This window comes from Kwoniella bestiolae, chromosome 1 (assembly GCF_000512585.2).
Source record: "Kwoniella bestiolae CBS 10118 chromosome 1, complete sequence".
Lineage (NCBI taxonomy): Eukaryota > Fungi > Basidiomycota > Tremellomycetes > Tremellales > Cryptococcaceae > Kwoniella > Kwoniella bestiolae.
In genome coordinates this window covers 5,156,367-5,175,209 of record NC_089241.1, presented here as the reverse complement: position 1 = coordinate 5,175,209, position 18,843 = coordinate 5,156,367, and the positions used below count along the sequence as shown (strand labels likewise).

At 47.7% G+C, this 18,843-nt stretch overlaps 6 protein-coding genes across 6 annotated transcripts; 2 read left to right on the top strand and 4 right to left on the bottom strand.

Moving 5' to 3' along the window:
* Positions 1 to 227: 227 nt before the first annotated feature.
* On the top strand, positions 228 to 2,480 carry I302_101955 (uncharacterized protein; the record flags this gene model as incomplete). The annotated part of the gene is made up of 4 exons (XM_019187336.1): positions 228 to 275; positions 358 to 544; positions 603 to 790; positions 867 to 2,480. 4 exons carry the CDS (start codon positions 228 to 230, stop codon positions 2,478 to 2,480), a joined length of 2,037 nt encoding a protein of 678 aa, XP_019050214.1.
* A 205-nt stretch (positions 2,481 to 2,685) lies between these two features.
* On the bottom strand, positions 2,686 to 4,159 carry I302_101954 (uncharacterized protein; the record flags this gene model as incomplete). The annotated part of the gene is made up of 4 exons (XM_019187335.1): positions 2,686 to 2,821; positions 2,970 to 3,165; positions 3,314 to 3,615; positions 3,699 to 4,159. The coding sequence occupies 4 exons, from the start codon at positions 4,157 to 4,159 to the stop codon at positions 2,686 to 2,688; spliced, it is 1,095 nt and encodes a 364-aa protein (XP_019050213.1).
* A 434-nt stretch (positions 4,160 to 4,593) lies between these two features.
* I302_101953 (uncharacterized protein) lies at positions 4,594 to 10,746 on the bottom strand (the record flags this gene model as incomplete). The annotated part of the gene is made up of 9 exons (XM_019187334.1): positions 4,594 to 4,691; positions 4,818 to 5,087; positions 5,173 to 5,457; positions 5,532 to 5,654; positions 5,718 to 5,918; positions 6,096 to 6,392; positions 6,532 to 9,359; positions 9,421 to 10,619; positions 10,684 to 10,746. The coding sequence occupies 9 exons, from the start codon at positions 10,744 to 10,746 to the stop codon at positions 4,594 to 4,596; spliced, it is 5,364 nt and encodes a 1,787-aa protein (XP_019050212.1).
* Positions 10,747 to 11,860: 1,114 nt separating this feature from the next.
* I302_101952 (uncharacterized protein) lies at positions 11,861 to 13,747 on the bottom strand (the record flags this gene model as incomplete). The annotated part of the gene is made up of 3 exons (XM_019187333.1): positions 11,861 to 12,913; positions 13,009 to 13,098; positions 13,355 to 13,747. 3 exons carry the CDS (start codon positions 13,745 to 13,747, stop codon positions 11,861 to 11,863), a joined length of 1,536 nt encoding a protein of 511 aa, XP_019050211.1.
* A 1,174-nt stretch (positions 13,748 to 14,921) lies between these two features.
* I302_101951 (uncharacterized protein) lies at positions 14,922 to 15,586 on the bottom strand (the record flags this gene model as incomplete). The annotated part of the gene is made up of 4 exons (XM_019187332.1): positions 14,922 to 15,012; positions 15,091 to 15,218; positions 15,447 to 15,487; positions 15,559 to 15,586. The coding sequence occupies 4 exons, from the start codon at positions 15,584 to 15,586 to the stop codon at positions 14,922 to 14,924; spliced, it is 288 nt and encodes a 95-aa protein (XP_019050210.1).
* Positions 15,587 to 16,363: 777 nt separating this feature from the next.
* Positions 16,364 to 18,555, top strand: I302_101950 (uncharacterized protein; the record flags this gene model as incomplete). Its single annotated transcript, XM_019187331.1, has 9 exons — positions 16,364 to 16,514; positions 16,606 to 16,646; positions 16,724 to 16,793; positions 16,857 to 17,005; positions 17,100 to 17,251; positions 17,340 to 17,422; positions 17,482 to 17,652; positions 17,711 to 18,002; positions 18,168 to 18,555. The coding sequence occupies 9 exons, from the start codon at positions 16,364 to 16,366 to the stop codon at positions 18,553 to 18,555; spliced, it is 1,497 nt and encodes a 498-aa protein (XP_019050209.1).
* Positions 18,556 to 18,843: the final 288 nt, after the last annotated feature.

Sequence of the window (18,843 nt, the reverse complement as noted above, 5' to 3'; positions counted from 1 at the left end):
CTCAGAGCTGCTTTTTCTCGTGTTATCCCTCGTTTTCGTCAACCTCGGAGAAAATCAAATTTAACAACAACGGGCGGACAAAAAACCGAAAACGATTAGCGAAAATTGAAACAACAGATATCAACCCCACGACCAATGATACTTGATAGGCAGAGAGGGGATTTCTCACGATCAAACCAAACTTGTACGGACAAAGAGGAGACACGGATGGCGACATCGGAGATGCAATGCCGAGAGATCTAAGTGAACGAGCCCAGGATTTCCGAGAGCAATGGGTATGTCTAGCTTCCATTGCAAAACCACCTGTTATCTTCACGCAAAGTGGACCGCTAACATAGGGGTCTGGTATGATCATAGCTCGCACGTTCTGGAGGATGGTTATCTGAACTAGTGATCACCCTGTCGGATCTAACGGGAATATGGGATATCATCATTTTATCAGGTATCTTTGTGGGAAGCTGGATAGTGCTGCGGACTAGTCCTATGGAGATTTCGTTAATTTTGGGATTTGCCTTTGATCTGGCAATACCATTACAGTATCACAGTGAGTGTTTCCTTCCATCACATGAGGACGAAGACATTGACGGTTATATTCCTCATAGATGACGAAGAGTTATCCTCCCGACAAGAAGTTCACCTACAGAATTACTGGCCAACATTCATGATTGGCTGTATAGTCGAGGGTGTATCATTTTTCCTTCTTCATCCGGATTTATTCACTCTGATCGTTTGCATCAAGACGACTTTTTGTCTCTGCATATGGCTCAGTAAGGACCAAGAGGGATTGCAGGTGAGTGACAACACGACAGACGATTATATATACATATATATGTGTGTGTGCTAATGCGCTATATGTGACCTTGCAGATCAAACCTCGCCGCGACTTCAAGTCCGATCGCGATGACAGCAGATCTTCTCGTTCTCGTTCCCACCGATCATCTCCATCCGACTCCGAATCCGAAACCGTTCGACCGTCTCACGGTTCTTCCTCCACACCTTCACATATACCACCCTGCAAACATGTCCCAGACGCATACAAGTACCTCAAACGAGCGGGGTACGACGATCCCGCCATAGCGGGTATGGTCCTGACGGCGAACCAAGCTGATAAAGACAAGGCTAGGAAGATGGTCAAGGGCTGGGCATCGGAGAAGGACCCGAAAAATATAGAAAGGAGGAACAAAGAGTACGGCGAGAGAGCCAGGAAAGCAGGATGGAAACCTCCTCCTTCGTCCGGGTCAGTCCCGTCAGATAATAGCGGCGGTCAGAGCCAGATGCCTCAGTCCAAATACATCCCAGACGCGCACAAGTATCTCAAACGAGCTGGTTACGACGATGCCGCGATTGCTGGTATGATCCTAATGCTAGATCAGATAGGCGACAAGGACAAGGCGAAGCAACAGTTCGCAGCCTGGGCGCAGGAGAAAGACCCCAAACAGATCGAAAGGCGTAATGCCCAGTATGCCGAGAGAGCAGCCAAAGCTGGGTGGAAAGGATCTTCCTCCTCTTCCTCGTCCCAGCCTTCAGGCGGCGGTAGCGGTGTAGTAGATGATGGACCTCCCAACATGCCTACCTCGTACCATATCCCCGGATCTCAAGCGTACCAAGCCCTCAAGAAAGCAGGGTACGAAGATGTCGCCATCGCAGGTATGATTGTAGGGATGAATATGGGCGACGAGAAACAGGCTTTGAGCAACTTCAAGATTTGGACGGAGGAGAAGGATCCCGCGCAGATCAAGAGGCGGAACGAGTCGCACGGCAAGACGGGTAAAGAAGTTGGATTCCCAGATAAGGCCAAGATGAATGCTGCCGTTGGTGGATCCCCTGGGCAAAGGATGAAAGCCAGATTGGGTATTCCCGTCGGGTCGGTCAACAAGGTCGAGAAGGCTATGAAAGCGAAGAAGGTCGATCCCAGATTGTCCCAGAGGATATTGGAGATACTGAAGAACCCTAAATCAGAAAAAGACATCCAGAGGGCTATTGGCTCTCTGAAGGACGAAGGTATAGATATTAAGGAACCGGAGTTTGCGGATGGGTTTGGGGCGCCAGACGGTCATGGGGGTTATAGGGATATAGTGATAGGTGAGGACGACAGGAATCTAATGATGAGAAAGATGATGAAACGAAAGGAATTTTCGAGAGAACAGGTAGACGGATGGGAAAGATACCTAAGACAACCATTGTCGAGGAGGGAGTTTGAGGAAAAAGTCTTACCCTTCGCCAAGCGGGTCGACGCCTTTATAGGTGAAGGATATCACGGTACGGGACCACATCAGTTCAGAGCCAAGGGACTGGAAATGGTCAAAAGACGTATACAAGACCAGAATGCCGTGTCCCATGCAGTGATCGATCAGGCGATCCTGCACGCGATCAATAAGAAGGATTCGAAAGAGGCTCAGAATTTGTTGAATAAATGGGCGAAAGATGGTCTTAGTCAGGCGGAGATTCAGCAGTTCGCTTCAGCCACCGATTGGACGTAGGAACATGAGAGTCAGGGGATAGGAGGAGCCTTGTATCGGACGTCACATAATGCCACAAAGATGTTGTCTCTGCTTGAACATGCATATTGTATCGATACTGTGCCGTATTTGATCGTTATGTTTCCACTAGATTGGAATCACGAACATGCTTTTCCATATCCCAAACGTGATCGTTATCTCTTCTACATTTTCCACCCTGCGAGGTCTAATCCCAGACCAATTTACCGTTCTCGTTCAAAGTGGCCTTCGATCCAGCTACATTGGAGCTGCCTGATCTACCCAGAGCTTTACCTCTGTTAGGGTTAGATTGCTTAGCGGCGTAAAGCTCGTTGATTCGTTCTCTACAAATAAAGCAGAGGTGAGCTTCGTAAAATACACTCATAGGATGCGAAGGGCACAGGAGGTTGGTGAAACGTCGCTGATCTGATCGCGGGGTACAGCATTGCCCAGAAAGCTGCGCTGAGCGTTGCCAGAACACCTCTCACTCACCTCTCGAGATCTTTCTTATGCAAAGCCAGCCTTCTCTGTCTCTCAGCTTCCTCAGCTTCTCTAGCCAATTTCTTCCCTTCGGCTTTCTTGGCGTTCTTCTTCTGTTGTCTTGATGCTGCGCCTGGAGGGAGAGGGAGCGAGGTGGAGGTGGATTGTGAGGCGAAGGGGTCGGATGAGATGTTGAGAGCTGATGATTCTATTCCACAAGGGCAAGGATGTCAGCGATAAACAGATAACCCAAATAAGCGGAACGAATAGAGTGACAAGAAGTATATGTCTAGTGGGCGAAGACAACGAGGCGCGAAGTCACTCAACACGAAAGAAAAACCCGATACCCCACTCACTCTTCTTCTTACTGGTGACAACATCCCACCCATCATCCTCCTTAACCTTCTTTGGGGCGTCCTCGCCATCCGACAAATCAACATAATCACCCTCGAATTTAGCGATCTTCCCATTCCCACTATCCACTCCTGAACTGGTCACTCCGTCCTCAGAATCCTCCTCCTCCTCATCCTGGGCCGAAGCTGGTTGATCAAACGCAGCGAATGAGTTGGACCCGTTCGTTGGTTTGGCGGAAGACGAGGACGAAGTGAGTTTCATGACTCTTGCGATTTGTCCTGGTCTATCCTCGGGTGCGAGCATACTACGTCGTATATCCAATTATTAGCCCTCATGTCTGCTCAAGCATGAGGACATTCAAGTCCAAGTAAAATGTATCCCACTCACTCATCAACCTTCGTCTTAGGTTCCTTAGGTAACAACCTCTCAGCCAACAACTTCTTCTTCTGCTTCTTTCCATCTCCCCTTTCTCCAGAAGTAGCCATCGCTTCAGGTCCCTTCTCTCCAGCCACCCCCATAGACGCCTTATCAGCCTCCCCCTTCACTCCTCCTTTCGTCTTGCCAACAGCCTTATCATGATGTCCCGAACCCGCCGAAGCGCCCTTCGGTTTCTCAGGCGAAACTCCCAAAGCTATCGCATCAGACTCTCTATGTCCCTTTGATGGTCCACCGATGTCCGAAGCTTTATTGGCCTTTTTCTTGGCTCGCTTCTTGGATGATCTGCTCGCTCCGCCAGGTTGGGCGTGATTCGTCGAGGTTGGTCCGGAGGTGGGGAGGTACTGATACCCAAAGGCTAGGACTATGATTAGGGCGGCGCCTATGAGTGTCTCGTTGGATATGTATGGCATGGTGGGTGTGGTCAGGATGGGTGTGATGTTAAGAGATGAAAATGAGCGACGAAGTGGAGTGAGCAGTGTTTGATGTTAAATGAAGGATGGACGTGTCACAACTCTTACATTCAACGTCATGACATTACCCTGCTGAGGTGGACGAATGTGGCGGTAGCAAACGGTAATTTACTCGCATGCGTAAAGTCATTTTGAAATATATCATGCAAGTATAATACAATGCAGATACATGTCAAAACCAGAACCATGATGTTACAAAAAGTTAAAGGTTATGCTAGATATATGTAGATGAGATGAGATAGGGTAGATCTATCGAGATTATTGTTATCCTAAAATACAACACTATATGGTCCAAGTATCAACTAAGTATATGTCCGTACTTGCTGGTATGTCTATACAATCTTTTATCTTTTGAAATTATAGGATTTACTATTCTATTCTCTTCTCGAAGCTTTTTCAAGTTCCTCCCTCTTGGCTGTCATAGCTTTGATCTTCGTCAACAGGTTCTTCAGCACGTATGGTTTGATGACCACTAATTATCCAACACAACATAAGTATAAACTCCCCTCCGACTGATCAAAGCATGAAGTATCCTCCGACGGTCGAGGCAAGAGGGGCAATAACAATGAGTTGTGCAGCAGTCAAGAACCAAACTCACCATCATCCATCCCAGCCGCCAAAGCCTGATCGATCTGGCCCTGTCTCGCATTCCCCGTCAAGGCAATGACCATATTCCTATTCAGGCTCCCCGCGTTCTCTGCCTCTCTGAGTTCCTTGATAGCTGTCAGACCATCCATCACTGGCATTTCCAAGTCCATCAATACCACATCGTATGGCTTCCTGCGCCTTGTCTCTCCAGTGCCACTCCTTCTGGATTGACGATACGCTTCGCGGATGAGATTGAGAGCTTCGAGACCATTGTTCGCGACTGCAGGTTGCACCATCCGTTCGTTAGCTTGTCACCTTTACCAACTCTAGCTTTCCAGGATACCAATACCCTTGTAGACACTCACCATCACATGTCAATCCAGCTTTGACGATCTGTCTCTTCAGTACAGTCTGATTGATGACATTGTCCTCAACGATCAAAATATGTTCCGCGTTAAGGTCCTCGGGAGGAGGTGGAGTAGGATTACTAGAACTGCCAGACTCAGTCGACATGATTGACGGCGATGGGCTCGGTGGAGGGAAAGTGGAGTTTGATGGTGATCTCAATGCTCCCGGCGAGGCAGCTTCGACGTACGCCGCCAATGCAGTCGGAGGAGCGACAGTACGAGTCTTGATGAAGAACCGGAAGACTGCAGACGGGCCGACATCTCGATCAGTCCCACATGCTCCGGTGGATGGACACTAACGACGAAGGATGACTCACCACTCCCCTCACCCAGTTGACTGAGCACTTCGATCCGTCCACCAAGAAGCTCCGTGATCTTTCGACAGATGAACAAGCCCAATCCACTTCCACCATATTTGGTATGGATCATCTTGTTCCCCTCTATAATGTCCCAAGAGAAAAGTATCAGCTCCCAGTTCGTTTCGCGGCGATCGAGACACTCACGAGCAAATCTCTTGAACAGCACAGCCAGCTCTTTGGGACTCATACCAGGACCAGTATCAGTGACACTGACGAACAACCATATCGGCGTATCTTCATCCGCAGGCAGATTTGATGGTATACCAATGGCATTGGGAAGGGCGCAGGTATCCTCAGCGGGAGGGTTGAAGGATATATCGTATTTAACTGTAATTCTTCGGACGTCTAGTAGAGCGGTGTTGAGTTACTCGTCAGCTACGCAAACTTCACGCCACCCCTCCCAGCACTGATAGACGGCAATGACATTCAAAGACGGAGATTGGTCCATGAAATTTATCGAGCGCAATGGAAGAGGAGGGGCGAGTCTGTAGAGAAGGAGTGAACGAGAACAGCCAAACCCACCACCAGAAGAAGTAAACCTAATAGCATTCGATATCAAATTCGTGACCACCTGACCCAATCTAACCGGATCAGTCTTAATAGACATGACCCTACCCATCTCGAGCGTCTCTCCAAATTGCAGTTGCAGATCGATCCGCTTCGTTTTCGCCTCGCTCGCAAAGACAGATGATACTTTTCTAGCTTCTTTCCGGAGGTCCACTTCGATGTCGTACAGGGATAACATGTCAAGTTGGATTCTCGCTAACGACAGGACATCACCTGCGATTCGTTCTTGCACTAGACCACATTGGTAGATGCCTAGTATTACCCCAATCAAGATCAATTCAGCGCGGTCCTCCCATACATTGACAAATTCCCCTCGTGACCAACGATCCGAGAAATGGACGGAGATATCAAAACCACACGGGTACGGGAAGTTGAGAACGAATCAACTCACTCTCCAAAGCTTCCACATCCTCCTCCAAATCATCCAGCAATTCCCTACTAGGACAAAACCCAGCACTTCCCGATCCCCTCAGCTGATCCTTTAACGAGATCAAATTCTCCTTAACCAGACTCGAACACTGTAAGATCGCCGAAACGGGCGTCCGGATCTCATGACTCGTCAAGTCTATCAAAAGCTCCTGCTGATGTTTACTCTCCTCCGCCTCTTGACGGCGCTGTTCCGCCTCGATTAACCGCTGTTCCTCGTGGGTGATATCGGTCGTACATCCAAGTATGCCAGCCATGTTGGGATTAACCTGATCGAGCTTTACGAATATCCCAGAGATGACCTTCCCAGTGTTATACTTCCAATTCACTCTTAGCTCCTTCTCGTTGCCTTGCAGATACTCCCCCCAGATGGTCAGTAGCCTCTCTCTGGTCTCATCATCTACATATTCTGGCCATCTGTTCGGATCATCGAGCAACAAATCGCTCTGTTCCCTCCATGCCCTATTTGCATAGGTTACCATACCGGTGACCCCGTCAGCCCGCATGATTCCAGAAGGACAATAATCGGACAGGACGGCAATTTCAGTTTCCCTCTCGTTGAAGAGTTTCTCCAGGTGGGCTCGTTTCTTCCCCACTTGGAGGTGTAGGTGGACTCGCGCAACTAGTTCTTTAGGTTTGAATGGTTTTGCCAAGTAATCTTCCGCACCCAGCATCAACGCTTCCATTCTGGACTCATCGCCCGCAATAGCAGAGAGCAAGACCATAGGCACAATCTTGGTGTTTGGGTGATTTCGGATTTCCTGCAATAGGTCCAAACCGTTCATCTTAGGCATCAACATATCCGACAAGATCAGGTTCGGCGGATTGGCAATAGCCATCTCCAGTGCCTGTTGTCCATTGGTCGCTTCGATGACGGTGCAGAACGGCGTGAGTACCTGCTTGATATACTTGCGCATGTCCTGATTATCTTCCACCAGGAGGATCGTATCGGTCTTCTCAAACACGAACACATCGGAGATCTTGGATGCTGAACCGAAAGCCGAATCAGTTGCTGCTCCCTCGCTTGAGGATTCGGCATCTTCCTTGGTCCATCGCATCGCCTCGTTCGCAACTGCCTTGCCGTATTTGCCGAACGTCTCAGGAGCAGCCGAAGAAGCAGGAGGTAAAGGTTTGAAGGACAGGGGTATGCGAGCGGTGAAGCTTGATCCATGAGGTTCCCCAGGTGAAGAAGCAACTTTAGACGTGACAACCAGATCACCTTCGTGGAGACGTAATAGCTCCTTCGCAAGGGCGAGACCCAATCCCGAACCTTGAGTTCCAGCATGGATAGCGGTGGTCGCTCTATGGTACCATTCCGTGACCAATGGTACTTCATCTTCAGGTATACCCACACCAGTGTCAATGACTGAAACTTCCGCGTGATCCGTATATCTCACTTGAACGGTGATACTTCCCTTTTCGGTGTACTTGAGTGCATTACCGATCAAGTTGGACAAGATAGTTTCGAAAAGTGTCGGATCGACGTACGTCAACTGGTCGCGAGGTTCCACGTCGATAGTATACTGGATGCTCAACCTTTCGATGGCAGGTCGGAACAATCCCGCTATCTGCGTGGTGAACTCTCCCAGATCTGTAGGCAGGAATCTACCTTCCATCCGACCAGCTTCTAGCCGTGAGAAATCCATCAGAGCATTGACTAGGCGCATTAACCGGTCGATATTCCGCTGTGCAGTGGTGATCGCTTGACGTTGTTTGGCAGTGGGATTATCGTCCAATAGATCCGAAAGAGGTCCAGCGATGAGAGTCAGAGGACTTCGTAGATCGTGAGCTGCTCCTCTGAACCATGCCGCCTTGGCTCGTTCCATCCTTGCGTGATCTTCTTCCATCCTTGTTTCAGCTTCAGCAGCCTTGACTGCGGTCATGGACCCGACCAATTGAGATCGGATGGCATGTACCCATCCGTCGTATTCGGCATCAAACGGTCTTCTAACGTTGAGACCCATGATAATGACCGCGTCAGGCACTTCTATCGATCCGTCACTACAGATGGGGATGACTATAGCCGCGAAGGGCAATTCATCCCACTGTCTTATCGAATAACCTCTGATCAATTCCCTACAATCATCTACGATCACACATTGACGGGTGTTGAGGGCCTTGAGGATAGGCCACTGATGACCATCTGAAGTGACATGACAGACTCTTCCGCTGCCCGACGACAGGGCAGAGATGGCCGAGAGGGTGGGAGAGGACATTTTATCGGCGTTTGGACCAAAGTTCGCTCTGGTACGAGTCGGCGGTAAAGTGAGGGACAACTTTTTCTGCACGGAAGGATGATCATCCGGCACGCCAACAGTAGCTTGCAAGGTGGCTTCGATCTGTACGTGCGAAGGATCATTCTCCGTCTGTTGTATCTTGTAACACATGAAGAAAGGGGCGTCTTTGGAATATTCTTCCAGAACGTCGACGATCGCACCGAAATACTCGTCCATCGATCTGACAATCAACATCCGCTCGGACAGGTCTCTCGACGAAGCCAACCGACGATCCTGCAAGACCTTTTCGGTCACTTCGACGGATTGGTTGAAGATACCGAGGATCGATCCATCTTTACCCACGATAGGTACATATCGCCAAGAGTGATAGTGTTCCATCAACACATTGTTGCCGTACCTCTTCCAGAAGATCGGATCATTATCTTTGTAAACGGGTGTCCCAGAGAGACAACTTTGGACATAGGGTTCGATTGTAGGCCAGATAGACGCCCAAGCCTCTCTTGCTGGAGCACCGAACGACTTTGGATGGTCAAGCAAGAGACTATAACCTTTGTTACTGCGAGGAAAATGCTCCATCAGTTCTCCCCATTCCCGGATAGATAGGTGCATGCACTCACTACATCAGTTGTAATTCTGGACCTAACCAAAGACAGTCAGAAGATCTCGATTCGAAAGTGACCGACAACAGTGGATCGATGACATCCCTCCACGAGGATCTATCACCCAAGGGTGTCTTTGACCAATCGATCGTTTCAACCAGTTGCCAAAAATGATCAGCCTGGTTATCGTTTGGCGCTCTCGCTTGCAACGACGGGACTCTAGATCCATGAGGTGAGTCCCGCCTTCTACTCGATCTAGACCTGATCTTGTCACTGCTGCCTTCCCTGTCTTTCTCCTTCTCCTCCTTGAATTTTGTGGATGATTTGCCTGATGTTCCCCAGATCGAATTACTGAAATAAGAATGAGTGTTCGAATCGGGATTGGGATTGGGGTTCAAGCTGAGACTGGGAGTCGTGACTGGACCAGGTGTATTTGATGGAGAACCCGCCTGGGATGCCGAAGGACCAACATCGAAGGAGGACCTGTATCCTGTTGAAGTTGAATTCCTGTGATCTAAATTACCGGATGATCCGGTATCGGCGCTGGACGAGAATGATGATGATCTGCCTTGGGATGTGTCAGATTGCCGATGCTGCCGTTTCCCTTCTAGCGTATTTCTAAATTGGGTGGATGCGGATGATCTCAAATTTGGATTCGAGGGTCTCTCGGTAGGGGAAGTGAGGTTTGACCAGGATAATCGCGGTGAGGATGTGGTGGACGTTGTGGGGGGAGAGGCTTCGTTGATCTTTTGGGAGGTTATCACGCAAAAGGCATGAGTGGTCGAAGGGGGCGAGAGGGGTAATATTGTCTTTGCCAGGTATAGGGAGCAAGGCTTTGGCCACTTGATATCGAGCTTGAATCCACCTTCCAAGCCTAACCCGGGTGACGAGGAAGACGAGGAAGAAGAAGAAGATTTATATTCCTCAGGCTCACTCTCGCCCTCTATCCAAGCTTGTAATCTATTCTGCACGTTCATATCTATACAATCACCTATCAATCTGCCCTGAGTGAGTTGATACCATCTCGCGTTCCCCCACGTCACAGGATTGGATGGGAAGGGTTGACGCGATGGTCCACCGAGAGGAGATACATCGTCGTACGGATCATTACCGTGATAGTTTCTAATCGTGATATCCGTGTCTCTCGATATGAATTTGGGACGGGTTTTGGCTGATGTTATGGGCACGAGCAGGACGAATGCTGGGTAAGGGTATGCCTGGTGAGGGAGGATATCAGTACTACGCGATGAATGCGGAATGGAGGGGAGAGGCTAAACTCACATCAAGAAATTGAAGGGGTAAAGCCGATAAATCGACATCCTCCTCTTGGGCCATCAAAGCCATTTGATTGGGTAGGGCCTCAGATCGAGTCAAAGTCGGGTGACGAAGGGATCAAGTCAAGTGGCTCAGACTCTCCGTTCTAGCGTTCTAATATTCGCGATAGTATCTTCTATATATTCTAAGGTAGTGCGATGTATAGATGGGGATCCGATCTGGAGGGAACACGATACGAAGCGTAGACAAGTGCACAATGGTATCTTTGTATGATGGTGGTGACAATGTTGATTATGATTTGGTTTGGCGTTGATGATCGGACAAATCGATGGATGAAGCGTTTAACAGTAGTACCGCGGTCGATCTATCTTCTAAGATATCTTGTGTCTATGTCTATGATCCCGCAGACCGCAGATGAGACAAAAACCATGAAATGAAAAAGTGAGATGATGATAATATTATGTTATGGAATGTTTGCTATTTGCGGTATGAGTAAGACTTTTACGAGGAACAGACTGACTGACAAGACAAGCTCTTATATATTTGGTAATGTGATGTATCGACCGAAAGACGCTCTCTTCTGCTTCCGAGAACTGACATCGTGTCCAGCATCATACACATACACTATGCACCTCTCACATCATGCATCCCCTGCCTGTACTTCGTACAGCATAACATTCCTTGCTTCTTTCATGCCAGAAGAGATGATTGAGCCATCACCCATTCTTTTCTGTTTCTTGATATTTTCGGAGGATACTCTGATCGTATAAACCCTGATGGGATGGCCCTGGAACGGAAAAATATACGTCATATTGGTTACAAAGTGTAAACCATTAAGATTACAAATCATGTTCTAATGGTAAATACAAATAAATCCTCACAGTGGTTACTAACCCAGGTTCCTCTCAGTTTCGTTAGGATCACCCACGATACGATACAGTGCCATTTCTGTCGAGTTCCAATTTCAAGCATCTTCATCCGAATACATGTATCGCAGACCAGTCTATACTACATGTATATGATGTACATCTATCCGAGGCGCAAAGGAAAGACAGTCAAGCTACAGATATGACAGAATATGAGAAAAGCAAAGTATAAAAGCCAGTTACGATACCAAGATATCAATCTGAACTAATAAAATACAAATGTATATACAAACAAGATCCAGTTTCCCACCGTAATCCTACGTATCAGGCGTAATAGGCTGTGCCAAAACCAAATTGCTCCTCCCCAATTCCCTCTTCTCCTGATCCCCGTCGTATTCGTCCGTCTCAGCATCAGCAAACAACACCCTCGCGGCCATACCTAAACTAGGTCTCCCCTCCCCCGTCTCCTCCGAATGAACCTTCTTCATGGGCGAAGGCGAATGCGCCAAGAACATCATCAATTCCGCTGCGTTCTTATCTTCCTCCCTCCGTTCTCTATCTACCGTCGTGGTCGCTGTGGAACTTCCACTATCAGGTATGACGTGGCGTGTATGTGAATTGGGAGTTCGTGTACTTATGGATGATGATAATCTCCTCGCTGTGGGAGGTATGCCTCCCTTGGGAGTTCCCCTGGGGGTGGATAATTTCAGGGGAGGTAGGGTAGGTGAACTCGATCGATCTCGTTTGAATGCCTCGGGTATAGGCAGGGAATGAGAAGAAAGTAAGAAAGGAGTAGCGAGTGAAGATGATTTCCTATCTTCCGCCAGTCCATCGTCTGATCGACCACTCGAAACGGATCCTCCGGAAGATAACATGTGAGTTAGCGCTTTGGCAGCATCAACATCCTGGCTCGTTGTGGTTATCTTCCTATTGATGTAATTCGAGTTGGAATGGGAATACGATCTCTTCTTCTTCGGTATACTCTCATCGAATTTGTATCGTAATGGTGAAGATGGTCCAGCATGGTTCATCGCGTGTTTGGTCGTGGTCGAACTGGATGCTCTTCTATGTACATTTGAGGTTTTCTGCCTATGTGGACTGAGAGGTAGACCCAAGCCGTTGAGCCTGGTATACGTATCGTGGTCGTCTGTTCTCGAACGTTTCTTGGGACTGGAGGGGGAAGCGGGGTATCGACCGTGCGAGGGGGGCGGTAGGGGTTGCCATAGCACGTCGATGAGCTGCCATGGTCGAGAGGGCGAGGGGGGCTCGTACGGTATTGTGGAAGAGGTGGATCGGGTAGGGGAGGTCGTTATGGGTGAGGAGGGTAGTAAGGAGGATCGGCGAGTGCGTAGTGGTGTAGGGGGGAGTTTCTGCTTGAGCTGAAGTTAGTTCACTGATGTTTACGACGATGGTGGGAGATGCAGGATCTGAGAGAACGTAAGCGAGAGAAAGGTGGCAGACTCACATTCTCAATCTCCTTTATGGACATGTCTTTCCATCCATTCGAAGCTTTGATCGAAGCTAATTCCAAGCGCTGTTGGAGAGCTTGCATTTTCTGCGAGGTGGGTCGATCAACAGGTCAGCCTGATGCCAGATCCCGTCATGTTTGAAATACAGAACATTCTCGACGAATCACGGATGAAATCACTCCGTCAGACATGTCAATCACTCCCTACAGCTTCGTCTCTGCGCCTGCGTCTATTCCCATCCTATCATCGCCCACACCAAGCCAAGAGGGTTGAAGACAATCATGAAATGCCCCATAGACATCATATCACATCCCAAGAAGTACATCGAAATGTACAACTCACCTTCTCCATCTCCATCTTCTTCAAGAACCTATCCACATTCGCATCTCCATCTGCATTCCCACTTCCACTCTCATGTACATTCACATTCCCATTCTCGTCCGTATTCCCCTGACTACTCTCCACGAGCGTCATCGACCCAGATCCAGATACAGATCCAAGGACCGATCTTGGTGAACTTGCGGAAGCACTAGCACTGGCTGAAGCAGAAGCAGATGGCGACGAAGGTGTGATCTCCCTTGAAGTCATACTTATATCCCCCTGTCCATCTCCCATAGGATCCTCTGACGATGGAGGTGGTGCGAGTGATATGGGTTGGAGTAGTTGAGGTGTCTTGGGTGCTGGGGAGGTGTGGGATGAAGGTGTTGAGGTTGTTGATGGGAGGGTTGCTGACATCTTGTGCGTATTCCAGCTGGGCTATTGACGTCGAAGGTATGACTCAAGAATAAGGATGATCGGATGAGTACAGTATAGATAGTATCGATCGTCAATGACAGTCGTCTATCCAGACTGGGTGTGCAATCGCTCCGAACAACGCGTCAAGGGCGTTGGTCCTTGTCCTTGGTACTATCTTAACAGACGATGGCGTCGTATGTGTGTGTGAACAGGACCAAGGTATTTGAAGCTTCCTGGGTTTACCGTTCCTTGTGAAAATGACGCGTTGATCTTCTCTCTCTCTGTGCTCTTCTGTTCCCCCGTGGATGTCGAGTTTGACTCTGAGGTATCTGAAATCAATGATGGATGTTCAATAACGTCTAGCAAATACAGGAATACAGGAATACAGGAATGCAGGAATGACATCAAAAAGTAATGTAAAATTACACCTCCCTCTACTCGTGCAGTAACCGTAACACTCGTAATCGCGCTTCTCCCTCTACGAGTCGCGTCTACAACCTACAACCCACATACAAGGGTCATGGTAAAAATTATACATGTATGGTACAAACGTAAACATTCCTTATTCAGGTAACTTGTGATCTTCACCTACCACATTCGTAGACTGGACGGACATGACACCTCGTACAATACCCTAGAAAGGGTTCGGATTAGGGACAGAAAAGATGTCTCGGGTGGGTAGAATGCATGCATGCTTATAGAAACTGAAGAGGAGAGGATAAAAGCATCCGCGCATCATTCAAGTACTTCGCACGGTACAGTACAGTGAAGTACTGTCGTCCGAAGTACATACGATTCGGGCTAGAGACGAGGTGCAGCATCGTCATTTCATCGAGTCTACTGTGCAACGAAGTCGCATGAACTTGCTTGAGAGATATAATGGTATTCCAAATTGATCGTATACATGCAATTGTTTGAATGAATCTGGAACTATAAACCCATATAATGTAATAAGAAAGATGCTTTACTTCATTCTACCGAATGATTCCCAGGACTGTATGATGAGATCCTGCTGGTTTGTTATACCTGACAATTGAGCACTTCGTCTTGCCAAGTGTGATTTTCTACTTCGTGTCATCTACGCGAGATCGTATTGTTGTTCAGTTTCGGTTCACCTCTGCTCTCTCGCTGTTGTTTATGTTCCCCTCAAACCTCATAGTCCACCATAAACCAATCAATGATGTATCTCCCCCAACGGCTCAGCTTTAACCTCGGTATAATCAATCGTACTATCCTTCTCCTCGTCCAGCTCGGCAACGAGCGCTCTACACATACACGACAACGAAGTCAGCTAATTATAAGTCCAATCTCTGGGTAACGACGTCATAAAATTGCTACCTTACACGTTATCTCCTTTGATCATGTACAGTCCCAGCGGGATCATCTCTACTCCTTGATCTGTTGAATACTCCCTCTCTACGCTGTCTGCTAAGATTAGGTTCGTTCGGGGGTCGTAGCCTTTCAATTTGCCCTGTGTAGCAAAAGGTAAATAAAGTATGTCAGCATTGTCAAGGGATAAGAGTGTTATGCGATTATCTGCTCAACAAGCCTATCGAAAGTTGAATTTGCGTGAGATTGGGATGGATGTGTTCCAGGTAGTACAAACTCGGTATTATAGCGTAATCCAGGAATACAGGTGAGACCAGAGGTATATACAGTTCATCTGGCTGCACAATTGATATTGAAGAATCCCACTCACAACTATTATACGTCCATCGTACAGTATGACTTGAACGAGGTCTATGGGAACGAATGCTATTAGCTTCTATCCAAGTGCTCACATGTCATTTGAAAAAAGAAAGCTCACTCACGATCAACATAGCTCTCAATAGATGCCATCCTTATCCTCTACCCAGTCACTCGGTCCTCAACGGTTCAAGCGCAGGTGGAAGAGGGAGAGGAGGAGGGGAAGGAAGGTGGTTCGATCTTGAAGATTTTGACTGTTCGATGTGATTCCTTAGTTCAGAGTAGTCCCTTCTACACCTTGTCGTAGCGTATCGTATTGTTCTACTCGATTTCTGTCCTTGACTCGTATAATATATGGTAATGTATGTATATGGAAAGAGAAGAAGCAGAGTAGTATGAAACATAACATTGACTCTGGTTCTGGTTATGGCGCGTCTACTCGTATGGTGGTGGTATAGTAGGTGGATAACTCCGCGTATTGCCGGATTAGGCGTACACTGACTTTTAAACCCTGAACGTGAGTGATATGCAGCGCAGCGTGTAACACTACTACTACTAACATAGCCCATACATACTACTAAAACAAGTAGTCAATAGTCAGTGATATGCTCCTCCCTTACATTTACCAAATCCATAACACATCAATTCCAATTCCAATTTAATTATAATCATTACTCAACACTCAATCACACTCTTTATCTTCCTACCTCCCTCCCTCACTCATCCACATCATCCTAATATCATCACCACCACCACCAATACCAAAAGCACCAGCCCACCTGAAACGGAACACCCCTCACCAATAACACCAGTCTCGTGCTCAAGCCCCCTCCTCTTCTCGGTCCCCTTTGATTCTTTGGTCCAATCCTTCAACATCCTCATCTCCTCTGATCCTCTCTCCATACTAAAACTCATACATACATATACACCATGGCCACGACACACGTTATAGGCTCGTCCAACCCCGGTGCGCACCTCACTTCATCGGGCAGCCATTCGTCAAGTTCCAGCAATATTGTAGGAGTACATTACAGGGTGGGCAAAAAGATTGGTGAAGGTTCTTTCGGGGTCATCTTCGAGGGTGAGCATTGTCCCTCCATCTTCGTTCCCAATTTCAATATGGTTGTTATTCAACATGTATGGGTATGGTGTATTGACGTTGTGTGGTATAGGAACAAACTTGTTAAACTCGCAGACCGTCGCCATAAAATTCGTTAGTCCAGTCTCAGTCCTTTCTCCTCTCATTGCGCAGGCCTTGTCTGATATTGATATACCTTCAACAAATCGTAGGAACCGCGTAAATCGGATGCACCCCAACTGAGAGATGAATATAGAAGTTATAAGATATTATCTGGATGTCGTACGTTTTCGTTCACGGTTATATCTTGAGCTTTGACCTTTTCCTGACATTTTTCTATGACAGTTGGTATCCCCCAAGTATACTATTTCGGGCAAGAGGGACTACACAACATCCTCGTCATTGATCTATTAGGTCCATCGCTGGAAGATCTCTTCGATATGTGCGGGAGGAAGTTCTCGGTGAAAACTTGTTGTATGACTGCTAAACAGATGGTACGTCTGAAATTTCCCTTTCAAGGAGGTCTGTGCGTCTTCATGTCTGTTTATATGCTAATGGAATTTTGTAATTGTGTTTGTGGTTTTGCAGCTGTCAAGAGTTCAGACTATCCACGAGAAGAACTTGATCTATAGAGATATCAAACCTGATAATTTCCTGATTGGACGTCCGGGCACAAAGGGGGCAAACACGATACATGTCGTTGATTTTGGTATGGCCAAGCAGTACAGGGACCCAAAGACGTGAGTGATGTTACAATCAGTGTCTCCCTCTGAGGGTCTTCTTGGATACGTCGTCTGGAAGTAATGTCTGATGGTTTTATAATTATAGCAAACAACATATCCCATACCGAGAGAGAAAGAGTTTGAGTGGAACGGCTAGATATATGAGTATCAACACCCATCTGGGTCGAGGTGAGTCTGCTGCACCAATCAATTGATCCGGATTCTATGGCTGACAAAGATATATGCAGAGCAATCCCGTCGAGATGATCTCGAAGCATTAGGTCATGTCTTCTTCTATTTCCTCCGAGGAGGTCTCCCATGGCAAGGTCTCAAGGCAGCTACCAACAAGCAGAAGTACGAGAAGATCGGAGAGAAGAAACAGACCACCCCTATCGCAGAGCTGGTAGAGGGTTATCCTAGTCAGTTGGTCTTTCACCATATCATAAGGGGAACTCAGCTGATTATATGATCCATTAGACGAATTCTCAATCTACCTCAACTACGTCCGAAAATTGACTTTCGACGAGACACCAGATTATGATTTCCTGAGAGGATTGTTCGATCTGGCACTGCAAAATATCGGAGACCAAGATGATGGGATGTACGATTGGATGATGCTGAACGGGGGGAAAGGGTGGGAGATGAATGGAAGGCAAAGTGCTGCTCAGGCTGAGGTGTCGAGACATAATACTCGAACGAGAGATAGGGAGTATAGGGATAGGGTGGATAAGTTAAGGAATGGTTCGGCGGGTGGTCAACCTTCACCTTTGTGAGTTTGGGTTTTCTGTTTCCTTTTTCTCACCCGTTTCTCCTTGTTCCGTCCGTCACTTTCTCCCCGTCTTCAACCTTGCTTTCCCTCATCCCCCCTCCACATCCACTCCGTCAAAATCGTTCAGACCCCACACCGAAGACAGCGTTGACTGATAGACTATAGAAAACAAAGGAAATCTGGAGCAGGATCTGGCCTACCCAACGCCTCGAACCAAGCCATTGTAGGCGTATCCGCTCCATCCCCCTTACCTCAATCTCGAAGACAATCCCAACAGGGCAACGGTACGACCGCGCCCACCAGCGCGTCCGCCCACCCATTCGCATCTGCCAATGCCTTGCATCCAGATCGAAATGAGTCGTATGATCCCTCCAACGTCGCCATACCCTCTCAAGCGGGATTACAGGCTATCTCACCTATGAATGTTAACTCCCGACCTGGTAATACCGCTGCGAACTCTCAGCAAGTTGGGGAGGGGGATTATGGGAATGGGAGAGCGGATAAGGGAGGGAATGGGTTTATCAAGTTGTTGACTTGTGGTTGTTTCCGTTAGGTTAGTCGTGGTCTGCTCGAGTCATATTGAACACTTGCTGACTTGTGTCTCAATGATACTTCCAGTCTAGTTGTCTCATTGATTGCATTAGCATTTCGTTTTTCGTCTTTATCACTATCTCTTGTAAATCCCTTTTCTTGTGTTATGCTTGCTTTGTTCATTTACCTACCTAAAAGACCACGTCTCATCCTCCTCTTTATGTTTGGATGATGATGATACGTTGCCAAACACATACACTCTTATACCCCCTCGGTCCTCTTCCTCTGGATCATGACTAGGTCTTGGCCA